The 12,762-nt window shown below is 40.2% G+C and overlaps 1 protein-coding gene across 10 annotated transcripts in view; it reads left to right on the plus strand.

Moving 5' to 3' along the window:
* The first annotated feature begins 516 nt into the window (after positions 1–516).
* Positions 517–12,762, plus strand: part of NRXN1 (neurexin 1) — a 1,050,871-nt gene continuing 1,038,625 nt past the window's right edge. For all 10 annotated transcript variants that reach the window (XM_063301563.1, XM_063301572.1, XM_063301615.1 and 7 more), the window contains exons 1-2: positions 517–609; positions 7,516–9,132. In XM_063301563.1, the coding sequence (XP_063157633.1) occupies positions 8,397–9,132 (736 nt within the window). In that variant the 5' untranslated portion in view covers positions 517–609; positions 7,516–8,396. The remainder of the gene's footprint in view (positions 610–7,515; positions 9,133–12,762) is intronic.

A 12,762-nucleotide genomic window follows, 5' to 3' on the forward strand; every position in this document is an offset into this window, starting at 1 on the left:
CCCAAACACTTTTTAATTAACTCCTCTGCTTCCCGCTCCAAAGAAGTCCACGAGGATGCCATCTTTTTCGCTACCTGCAGCGCTGGCCCGGTCCCTGCTGGAACGGCTGGGGCAAGGGGTCTGAAGCAGGAAGAATCGCGTCACCCCTGAACTAGCAAACACCTGGGCTGACCGGAAGGGGGTTGGGAAAGAGAGGCAACGATTTGATTTTTCGTTGTGATCCAGCGCCAGCCCCGCCGCTCTCCCGGCTTCTGAAGGGACGCGATGGAAGGATGGAGGCCGCTGTGTAGGGAGAGGTTCCTTTCCACGACGCTGCAGAGAAAACAGCTCCTCCCTCCTCCGGCAGACAGACAGCAAGGAGGTGTCACGTGGGTCCCCGCTAGCCCTCCTTTCTCTCGGCTCTCCTCCCCAACTCTCGGCGAGAGATAGAAGCCCGAGCCTGACGCTGCTGAAAAGGCGAGGGACGGCGCTGGCTTTCTTCCCCCCCCCCCCTGCCCCGCTTCTGCTTCTGCTTCTGCTTCTCCTTCCCCGAACTGCCTTATTCAAAGAACCTAGCGGGGAAATGTTCCTGGACCAACGCCTTGCAAGCGAGGAGGACAATCCGCGCAGGTAAACAGAGCCGGGTTTGGGCAGAGGGACAGGTGTCCGTGTGGTTGCTGGGAGGGGAGGGGTAATGCCCGTTTAGCAGGGATGCTGAACTGTCAAGGCTGCGCAAGGGGCTGGGGGCGGCTTTGCAGGCAGGGTTTGGAAAAGGGAGACGGTCGCAAAGCGGTGCGAGGAGGTGGCGGCGAGGCTGCCGTGGCCAGGAAGTTAAAGCCTGCTCGCGGTGATTTATGAGTAATTTGGGGGAGAAAGGAAAAAATCTTGCCTGGCGTTTTGGAGACTCGGGTGCGCTGAAGGGGGGGGGCATCGATCTTATTGATTTTCCCCTCACCTTCCCTCCCGGTCCCTCCCTCCCCCTCCCTCCATTGGTAAAATATGTAGCCGTTTGCCGAAGGGGAGGGCTAGGAAAGTGGAAATACGGTCGGATGCAAATTTATATTTCGGGACGTTTTAATTGGGATCCATTGAATAAAGAGAGGAAGGGGCGTTCTTTTCTGCTCCCCGTTGCTTATGTGACATGTTAGAAGAAACTGTCTTAATCCCAGCTGCTGCCTCATTTTAGAATCCGTGTGTGTGTGTGTGTGTGTGACATAATAAATTGAGGTATAACCTGCAGCTTCCTTGGGTAGCAGAATAAACCCAAATAAGCAAGGAAGCAAAGAAAGAAAGAAGGAAAAAAAGGAAGAAATCGTGTTTGCCTAACAGCTAAAGAAAGGAGTCGATTCTAAAAATAATTAGGTTGGAATATATGAAGAATGGAGGAAGGAGCATCCAATAGATGCAAATGAATATATTAAAAAGTATTTGTTTTTGATGAGGGCACTTCTCTCTTCGGTTGCAGCAGAGGGTATTTTTGTAAAGGGTGTGGGGAGTTCCTCCTCCTTCCCAGCCCCTTTTTATTTCAGCTAGTAATTTGTGCACTCCCCAGGTCCTGCATCTAGAGAAAATCCTTTTGATACTTAAAACAGCAGGATGCTGGTAAGGCTATAGATGCCAAAATGACCTGCTATTAAGGATTTATTGTTGGATTTATTGCCTTAACGCTCTGCCTTGTTTGATTATCCTTTCCTTCCTCTCCGTTTCCCTACCCTTATTTAACATCCAAGTTGAGGAACTTACAACTAAAATGCTATTTTAATAATAATAATGATAATAACAACAGCAATGTACTTTAAGGTGGGGGTATTGAATTCATTGATGAGTTTTGAAATAGGTATTCTTATCTATTAATTAGGTAAAAAGGACAATAGGCTTTTTGAACAAAAAGTCTGAGAGACCATTTAAGTCATGCATGTTAAATCAGCAGTCCATCTTCCACAATCTATCTGCTACACTTGCTTTGTAAACCACTAGATGTTCACTGTTTATCACTGTATCAGCCATAATAAATTTGCAAATGGCTTTTATTACTAGTATTATTTTGCTACTGTTGTGGTGTTTATATAGGCATAAGAAGGGTAGGCAGCACAGAGAGAGCAGAAATCACATCAATTTCATGTAAGAAAAATATTATAAAGGGATCCCCTTAGTTCAGCAGCTCTCTCAGCTGACATTTGTAGGAACCATTCTGCTATTCACCCCTGACTTGCATATGTGTGTAGGTGCATGTGCACTGGACAGGCAACCACATATCGCCATGCAGAGCTCCCCACTTTCTGCGGGCAGCTTAACTGGCCACTTTCTCTCCTAACAGGAAATTGCCATGAACCAACAACAGTCACAAACCCCATCCCCAAAGACACTCCTTTCTGTTAGAAAACATAACCATAGTTTTATGATTCAAATTAACTAATAACCACACATATCCTAGAGGAGAGTTCTTTATTAATCCCATTTAATTAATGGATTAATTAAATTAAATTAAATTTAAGCATTAATTCAATTTTATATTTTGGTTTTGGGCACACAACTCCCATCCACCCCTAGTTCCTGACATTCTCAATAGATCTGCGGTATCTAGAGAGACACAAAGTCTTAGCAGAACCCTAAACTAGATGGCTGTAACTCTGGGAACTTTTTCCAACCTGTTAAGGATATTTATTCTCCCTTTTGCCCCAGTAGCAGTCCTTATGCTCAGGCAGTGTCACTTTCTTCAGCTGCACCAGGTTCTGTGTTACTTTTTTGCATTCAACCAGTTCTCCTACACACACACACACACACACACACACACAAATCTTTCTCATATACTGAATCCACTCCTGGGCTCATAAAATGCTGCTAATCTGTTTCTCATTCTCAGGCACAATAACTACCCAAACTTCTATTTCAGTCTTTATTCACCCCATCATGACATCTGCTATAATGAGTTACACACTTAATTAGGATACATTGATATTATATAACATTTGCAACACCATATTTCTCTAATACACACACACAGACCGACACACATGTGCCTTTCCCTCCAGTCCTCCCCCTCCCTTCTTTATGCATGCTCATCCCAGTCTCCACAAGCTTAATAGCAACACCCACAAATATCTATTTCTTTAATTCATGATCCACCATCATGACTCTTGCCTGGGTCACCATGATTAGGATCACACACCCACAGTGGTTCTTTCTGTTCTTCCTTTTTTGCACACCCACCCTTATCTGAAACACCTTGACATTCCTTGTGTAATGCTCATTCTCACTGCCATACCATCACTGTAGATGGAGTATAATTCTCCCTTCTTTGCTAATAGCTGTCTGTTCTGCACAAGTTACTGATTTTTTACCATTAAAAATACATTCCTTTCCCACTACTTACACTGTCATACAAAATACATCTGTGCACACATATCCTAGCTTCTTTGTCTAATCTTCTGTCCAATACATATGTACACAAATTAAGCTTTTCCTTCAGTTCTCTTTCATACAAAGTTAACTTTAATCTTTTATCTCTATACACACCTCTACTAAATACATGCTTAGGCAATAAATATCTCATGCATGCACATATTAATCTCCTTTGTTTACTATCCTGCAGAAAATCTATTCTATTTTATCCATATAATCCTTTCCTGAGTTCTCACTTACAATAATCAATTTGCCTTTTGGGTCTTTTTTTTTCCACTCATTAATTTCCCCCCCGTCTTTAAACATTTTTTTCTTAATGGAAAAGCATAGAATTTTCAAGCAGAAAAGATGTGCTTTAATTCTAGGCACCTCCAGTTAAAACACTGCTGGCTGCAAAGCTGGAAAAAGCTCTCCGCTGCTTGTCAGATGAGACACTAGATGGCTAGACGGCCAAATGGATCCGGCTTCATAAAGACAAAGCAACATATATTCTCTTGGGACCCCTTAATGGGGCGGGGGGGGACGACTCTGTGGTACAGCACTGAGTTTTGCATGCAGGAAAATCCCAAGTTCAATTCTTGCTTGGCATCAGTATGGAGCACACCCCCATTCAGAAGAAGAGGCCGCTGTGCAGCAGCGGAGGACAGGTTTTGCGTGCGAAGGTCTCCACAGCGCCTTCAATTCCGCACGTTATCCGGGATTTTAGGAAGCAGGGCTCGGAAAACGGAGAACGCTGTTTGAGACCTTGGAGAGCTCCTGCCAGTTGGGCGAGAGAGCGTCGTGCTTTGGAGACGCACCGCGTTCCGCAGCGAATATTTTTGTTTCTGTGATGCTTCAGTCCCACGCCACCCCTTCCTTTCTCGCCCACATGCAGATAATGAATTCGCCCGTTTTTTGCACAACTCTCTCACACGTTCATTAACACCGCTGTCCTGTAATACTTTCCGTCACACACTTCAGCGCTCGTTCTCCAGCACATTCACACACACACCCTTCCTATTGCTCCCTCCCACTTTCCCCCGAGCTTCAGCATATCAACCGGGAAACGGGGGTGGGGGTGGGAGCCGGCCGACGGCGCCCAAGCGTTCACTCATTCCCGGTCACTCAGTAGCGAAAGCAGCCGCACCATGGCAGCGGCGAGCTTTGCAAGGCACGGGGCGCCCAGTTTTCGGCGCGCGCCCTGCCTCACCAGAGGAGGAGCCCGGCAGCTGTCGGTGGGCGCGTGAGGAAGCGTGGCGGCGGGGACGGGGGCACGGGAGCGAGAGGAGACTCGCTGCGGACTCATCAATTTCACACCCCGCCCCCGCCCCCCCGCAGGTCTCCACCCTTCTCCCTGGTGGACAGCCGCTGGGAAAGAGAGAGAGAGGGAGAGGGCCGTGGTGGCCCTTGGCGCCAAGTCGGCAGCGCTTCCCTTTCTGTTGGCAACTAGGCGGGAAGGGGAAGCCTCTGCGGGGTCGGCCGCCCCACAGGAGGTGAAGTAAGGCTTTTTGCTGCTTGCTGCTTCTCTCAGCTGTTGCTGACAGTGGCCGCTGCCTTGCTGATAAGACCAGGCAGAGAGAGAGAGGCTTATTACAGCGAAAAACACCAGTCTTAAAGGAAAACATCCGGCCCTTTCATAGAATAATCCTTTAAAAATATTTTTTTCCCTTCATATATTGTGTGTGGCTAGTCTGCATGGAAATAGATTCTGCAGCCCACTTAGGTGGCCCTATACAGTAATTGAGACTTGGCCATTCCTTCACCTATTTTACCTAATTTACCCAATTTTATTTCCATTCTTGTTTCAGTCCCTCCCTCATATACACACAGACACATGCACCAGTTTTTGAGTGTGTTATTATTATTATTTTTTTCCTTCTTAATATTGTGTTATCAGGTGGTACTAAGAGTTTAATTGTAAAGAGTTCAGATTGCTCTCCCCCCAAATTCGGGAATTGACACCTTACAAGTTGCCTTCCCAGCACATGGAGACAAATCCATGATCCATTAAAAAAAGGCTGTCATTTCCCACATTGAAGTCTGTTTTGGAACTGATACATTGTCTCACTATTTGTATTTTTCTCAAAACCAAAAGAAAACTTGTCATTTTTAATAGGTGGGAAATGGTTAATGCAGTATAAACAAGTACAGCCAACACTGTAGAATATTAAGCAATAGGAAATAGCAGAGCTAAGGAAATGATCCTTCACCAGAGAACAGGTTCTTGTAAGATCTATTTTTTTCTTTAAAACACTGGATAGTCTTAACTTTGGAGTTAATTCCAAAATATAGTTGGGATTTGCATCCTAAGGGGAAAATATTATTTTAAATCTATTTCTACCAACCCTTTGGATATTTGAATACCGCTTGTGGTGGTCTATGACAGAGAGGGAAAGAGAGAGAGAGAGAGAGAATGATTTGTGTAGTGGTTAAGGCATCAGAATAGAAACCAGGAGACTCTGAGTTCTAGTCCCGTCTTGGGCACAAAGCCAGCTGGGTGACCTTGGGCCAGTCACTCTCTCTCAGCCCTAGGAAGGAGGTAATGGCAAACCACTTCTGAAAAACTTTGCCAAAAAAACTGCAGGGACTTGTCCAGGCAGTCTCTGAGAATTGGACACAATTGAATGGGTTATATATATGCATGTGTAGAGCCATAAAATTAAAGAAATACTTGGTAAAAGGCATCCCAAACTTTGATTTCTTCCCTTAATTTTTGTGCTTTTCTTGTAACGTTTTGATTTCAACCCACAATGAGGATTATCTTTGGGTCCCCTAAAATACAAAGTCTTATCAGTTCCAAAATGATATATCTTTTCCTCTTGATTTAGTCAGCTCTTGCCAAATAGCATCACACCTAATAACAGAATCCTAGATCCAGTTTTTGGGAAAGACTTCTGTCTGAAACTCTGGAGAGCTACAATGTTGACATGCAAATTCTGTTTTGAAGTTATAAGGTATTAAAATGTAAAAATTGCCATTTTTTTTTTATTAAACTACTACCTTTTTCTCCCAGCGTTTTTTGAAATATTAACTGCACCAGCAATCACAGTATGCTGCCTGCACCAAGAAGTAAACAATATAAAGTGGTTTCCTCCCCACCCCTTCTTCAGCTTTGTCCTGTAATGGTGTAGTGCTGAAATATTTCTAGTTGCAAAACTATGCAAATTATGGATAGCAATAGGTGGTTGCAGTTGAGGTGGATGAAAGTATATGACATTTGGTAGCTTAGGCATAGTCTAGAGAGGGTTATGCTCTGGTATTGCTACTACCTTGAGGCTTTTTTTGATTTGCTCTTGCATGTGAATTAATTTTGCTAGATGACAGCTGTAGCTGCAGTGGAATACTGGTATAAAGATAATGCTGTGATTGAAAAGGTAGTAGAAAATATGCATTATCCACAAATGGTAGATTTAGCTGGGAATATTTGAGGTGGAAGGGGAGGATGTATTTTAAAACATGCAAACTTGCATTACACAGAAAGATGCACATATAGCTACACACAAATTATATCTAATGTGAGATAATATGTAGTTATTTTAAAAGAATGATAGCAGAAATTAATCAAATTTTGGCCTCTATTATATAAGCAATTAAAATGAATCAATTTTCCAAATTTTGAATTAGTTAAAGGAAGTAAGAAAAAAATATACAAAGAGATATATCAATAACCATATTTCTTCCAGAAAAAAACAAGCCCAACAGCCATACCACAGAAGAAATTCATTGCCAGTTTGCTCCTACTGTGATTCCATCTACTTTATATGATATTAGAAACATGTTTATTGCATGCAAAATCACTAAACATAGGATATAGCAGGCAGAGGTATACTTTTTACCATGAATTTTGTTTGAAGATACCCAAAATGGTAATAAACATTTTTTGATATCCCATTGTATTATAACTTTGTATTTAATGAGGCATTTTGTAATGATTTTTTTTTTGCATGAAAATGTATTGCTACAAATAGTGTGTAGCAGGTTGTGTCAAAAGAAACTTTTTCAGCACAGAATACGTATGTGGTTCTATTGCAGCAGGAGACCCTTAATTTGCCTCTGGTTGTATTTATATTTGTTGTTACTTTCAGCCCTTGATTTTTCAGGCATTCAGTACTCAAGGTTGTAAATGTAATTTTGTTATCTTTTAAATTTTTGCAGGTTTTTGTAAAACATATTTAAAAAATCATGGTGCAAAATCCTCCAACAATCAAGCACCGGGATCTTTTTAGTTTTGGCTTTGCAGAAGGAAAACAAAATAGGAGCAGCTGTGAGGCTCTGCATAGCAAGTAGCTTCTAAGATACATGACAGCTTCTGGATTTCAGCCCCACTGGGAAATAGGCAGTCTCCTGGTTTATTACATGGCAGGCAGTCCATGGTCTGATGAAAGAATCAACTTTGGAAAGACTGGATTGGAATTGGTAAATTGCTTGCAGTGAAGGCAACAAAATTCCTGGGAAATGCAGCTGTTGGATAAGATGACTTCTACGCACACTTGGATACTGACTTTTCCATGTATGCTGGGATATTGATTAAATGTTGCTGGATTTGTGGATCTTTTGAGAAGATCTTCTGGGTGGTTTATGGACCCTCCTACATTTGCGTATTTTCCACCCATCCCCAACTTCTTTTCGTCTTGTTGACATGGATTTTTAATAGTAAAATATTTGCTGACTCACTCTTAGTCTTCACTTTAAGGAGCAGATGACTGAATAACTTTTAATCAGTGCCTTTTATTTTCTAAACACTTTTTACAGTTCAAAGAAAATTGCACATTTGCTGGTGCTTGATCCTTCCTTCCCTTCTTCCATTAATACTATTATTATTATTGAAAAAGAGAACAAATTTGCATCTTGGGTGAGAAGCCTGAGCCTCTCCTACTGGGGGAGGCAGCAACGTTATTTTCCCCTAGCACCTAGAAAGCAAGAATTAAATATCTGTTGTGAGGGGTTATTGGAAAGATTTTACCCTGTCTGCTTCAACGCCCCCACCGCCACTCCCCCCTCCTCTTCCCCCTCTCCCCCACCCCACCCCACCAAGAATGGGGCCTGTGCTCCTTAGGCGGGGAGGCTGCCTCCTACTCTGGATGGCGCTGCTCCTGGGATGTTGGGCTGAGCTTGGCAGTGGCTTGGAGTTCCCAGGGGCAGAGGGCCAGTGGACTCGCTTCCCCAAATGGAATGCCTGCTGTGAGAGCGAGATGAGCTTTAACATGAAGACCCGCAGTTCCAGTGGCCTGGTCCTTTACTTTGATGATGAGGGCTTCTGCGACTTCTTGGAGTTAATTCTGACCCAAGGTGGGCGGCTCCAGCTAAGTTTCTCCATCTTCTGTGCTGAACCTGCCATTCTGCTCTCTGACATGGCTGTCAATGACAACCTGTGGCACACTGTGGTCATTCGCCGCAATTTTAAGAATACGACACTACTAATTGACCAGGCTGAGGCTAAATGGGTGGAAGTGAAATCTAAGCGGCGGGACATGACGGTCTTCAGTGGTCTCTTTCTAGGAGGGTTACCTCCAGAGTTGCGTTCACCTACCCTAAAAGTAACACTCTCCTCAGTGAAGGATAGGGAACCCTTCAAAGGATGGATAACAGATGTAAGAGTCAATTATACACAGTCTTCGCCTGTGGAGAGTCAAGAAGTACGTCTGGATGATGAACAGAGCCACCTGTGTGCTAGAGATGTTTGCCTCAATGGTGGTGTATGCTCTGTACTCAACAATCAGGCGGTGTGTGACTGCTCCCATACTGGTTTCCATGGGAAGGATTGCAGTGAAGGTAAGAATCTGTTTTGCCCTTTCCCAGTCAGCCTTCCCCTCAATGAAAGGGGAGGTCAAGAGATGGAGACTGCATGGCTTCTCCTCTGTAGGAGTGAATCTTGCAGCTGTGCTTTCCCCTCATCCATCTCACATTTGAATCTTTTAAAAAATATTCTGACCCCTGTTCTTCCATCTCTTTGAACTATGACATGAACATATTTTGCATTGTGAAGATCAAGCTGAAAATTAGGTTGAGGATCAGAATTTTGTAGAATGGTAAGGATATAGAGAATTAGAAAGCTGAATTGTGTATAGGTGGATGTATTTCCTACCCCACTCAAGGAAAGGATAACTTAGTTTTCAGGAAATGGGCTGGCAAATTGATCTATCAATCAGGTCACTTGAGGTATTACAATTTAACCTGAGCAGTCCCATTAATGGGACAAAATGGAATTAAGTAATTCTAAATACAATACTTATGTTTAAAAGTGTGTGGATTTGGTTGCTGCAGGCCTCATTATTGTCTGATTGTGTGGGAAGAGAGTTGATTGGATTTATTCTTCATAATAGAATAATGGAGAAATTCAGTATTTCTCCTGTATAGGGCTAGATTAGTAAATATTCATAGCATATTTTATTGCATTTTTTAAGACATGGAATGCCCTCAGAGCTAATACAAATAATACAGTATGAGGGAAAATAATGTATATTTTGTATTCTTACACAAATAGAAGTAAATATTACCAAAGGAGAAATGGAAAGGATTCATTGTTCAAAACAGATCCAGAATAGGTAATTTAGTGGCTTCATTTAGTAATGACTTAGTAATTTGCCTTTATCACTTTAATCTAATTTTACTGGCTATGGAGCAAATATTTGTGGGCTGTGTTTTTATGTAAACTTCCTGTCTCCTTTGTCCAGAACTTAGGCATAGTCACCCAACGTTTTGTTTTAATATATTGGCTCTATCTGATAAAACATCATCTGATCTACCATCTTTCTACCATTAGTCAATAAAGCCACTCAGTCTGTTTTACTGTATATTTACAATTGCTCTTGAAATTGTAATATCTCATATGTTGTATTTTACTGGCTGTTTTTTTAAGATGGTCATTGACCAAAATTAGTAAATTCTGTAGCCTATGTATTATACTGGTTCATGAGGAAATGCCTTTGAATTGGTCTTCTTGGCAAATGCTTAGTTTTAAGGTGGTATGAGACTTTAAAGGAATTTTTGCATGAATTTAGGTTTTTCTACTTCAATATGTGGATTATTTATGTAATTCAGACTAATAATTAATTGAGAGATTAACTGAAAGATTAACTCATAAACCATTTTAGAAATCAGCCACAGTTTTAATAGGGTAAGAATTTATTTTTCTCCCATAATTAAATGGACAGTCCCATAGTGTTTAAATCTGCCCAGAAGCGATTTCTGTGGCTTTGAATTGGACTTACAGGTAAGTGTGCATACAGTTGCAGACATATATAGTATTCACATTCTCTAATTGCAAGGATGCTTTATCGTAAGTGTAAAAGTGCCTTAGGCTGATCACAGAGGAAAATTCATTGTGGTGTAATTATACTGTTACATAGATAGAAGATAGACAGACAGACAGACAGACAGATTACAACTTTCTCATTTAATTCTAGAAAACTATTACTCTCCCTTTCTTCCTATTTGTTAATGAAATCAATTTCTAGTAAGTTAAATTGCATATCAGCAATACATTGGTCTGTTCATCAATTAATAGGAAATTTGAATTACTCTGTATGTATAGGAATGAAACACACACACACACATACAGCTTGTACTCATTAGGCTGAGGAATCAGAACAGCTATTGGCTCCAGTATTTTAATTTTTAGAGTGTCTTTTGAAGTGGTAGACGAAAACCTTCAGTGGATTCTCTCCAGAGGTCTAGAAGCTGAAATATGGTATCCATTGCATAGTGGAACATTTTATATGATTGGTGAAGAGTTGTTCATCAGCCTTATAATATATTATTTATAGGTACTTAAAAGTATTTTTGGTACCATTGTGCATGCATGTTAATTAGAATTAAAAGTTAATTAGAAATAGTATTTTGTCTTTCTGACTGTTAAAATTCATTGTATTTTATTAGCACTACATATCACATAACTATTATTATGGGTAAAATAGATAACAAGCTTTCATTCCTTAAATATTTGCAAATCACCAAATAGTGATTTTTTTAAAAAAATCCAATCCTATTTTAAATACTTATTTTAACAATAAAAAGATAGTTACATGTAGAATTAGTGATTTATCTTGTATTCCATGATTGTTCTTCAGTATATTATCAATAAATAATGATAATGATATTTATATTTGATTTACAGTTTTCTGAGTGTTCATATATACTGCTTCGATTTTTCAATAAAAAAAAATCCTTAGAACAACACTGTATAGCAGGTGACTATAACTGGAGTCCAGATGAAATTATTAGTTTTAAAGCTTTGGTAATAACAATAAATTAAAAGAAGACAAGAGACTGTCCAAATCTATACATGTTTACTCACAGCAAAGTCCTACTGATTTCAATAGAAATTATTCCCTACAAATATGTATATATTTGAATGTATAGAACCAAACGTAATTTAAAACACAAAGCACGAACTAAATTGACATATAAAAGATTAGGAAAGGTCATTATTGTTAGCATTGTCATTCAGTATAGAATTTCAAATCATGGTATCTGTAAAATCAATATGAATTAAGTTTTGCAGAGTACTGTTTTATATTTCCAGACATTGTTGCAAATACCTACTTTATATTAATATAAATATATGTAACAAACCAGTCTATTTACAATATAATTAAAGTTAGCAATACCTAGCCAACTTTTGCTGACCTTGAAAAAGCTAAATAGAGTGTTGGTCCTGCTTAGTACTTACATGAAAGAATCAGGACACCTTAGGCAGAAGTTAAATTGGAAAGTTAAAAAAAAAAAAAAGCAGAAGCAGGCAATGGCAAACCAGTTTCATATTATTTCCAGAAAGCTACAAGGATATATCCATTAGTCACCAGGAGTGAGAATTTCTGAGAGAATGTTGTCTTTATTATAAGTAGTATATACAGTAGTATGCAATTCATGGTTCAGTATAAAGCATATTTCAGGCTATATTCTCCTGACAGCCTGTTCCATTTAGCTAGTCAGATTAAAAACCTTTCAATGGAATAGGAAAAGGATATGCCACAAATATCTCTATATCCATAACATTTTAGTTCATCTGCTTTGAAGGACCATAGCAAGCATGGCTTAGAACCAGAGTGCTATAAACTGTCTGCAATTTACAGCTTGTCAGATAATAGACATAATTTTCTATCACATGCCTTGAACTGGAAAAAAAAAATCCAAGAGAAAAATAAAGATGTCTGAATAACTGACATATCCTATTGCCTAACCACATCTTCAATTCCAGTTTTAATTAATGGATTTCTCAATTAACTGTACTGAAGGATAACATGGAAAACTTATAATATTCATGCATTTTCAAACATTTAATATATGAAGCATTTCCCTGACATAAAATATGAAAACAATGCTAACAAAATGAACCATCACAATGACTCATTTTTAATAACTTAAGAGAACAATATTTCTGGCAATGCAAATCTTGTCTTC

This window comes from Candoia aspera, chromosome 1, assembly GCF_035149785.1.
Source record: "Candoia aspera isolate rCanAsp1 chromosome 1, rCanAsp1.hap2, whole genome shotgun sequence".
Taxonomy (NCBI): Eukaryota; Metazoa; Chordata; class Lepidosauria; order Squamata; family Boidae; genus Candoia; species Candoia aspera.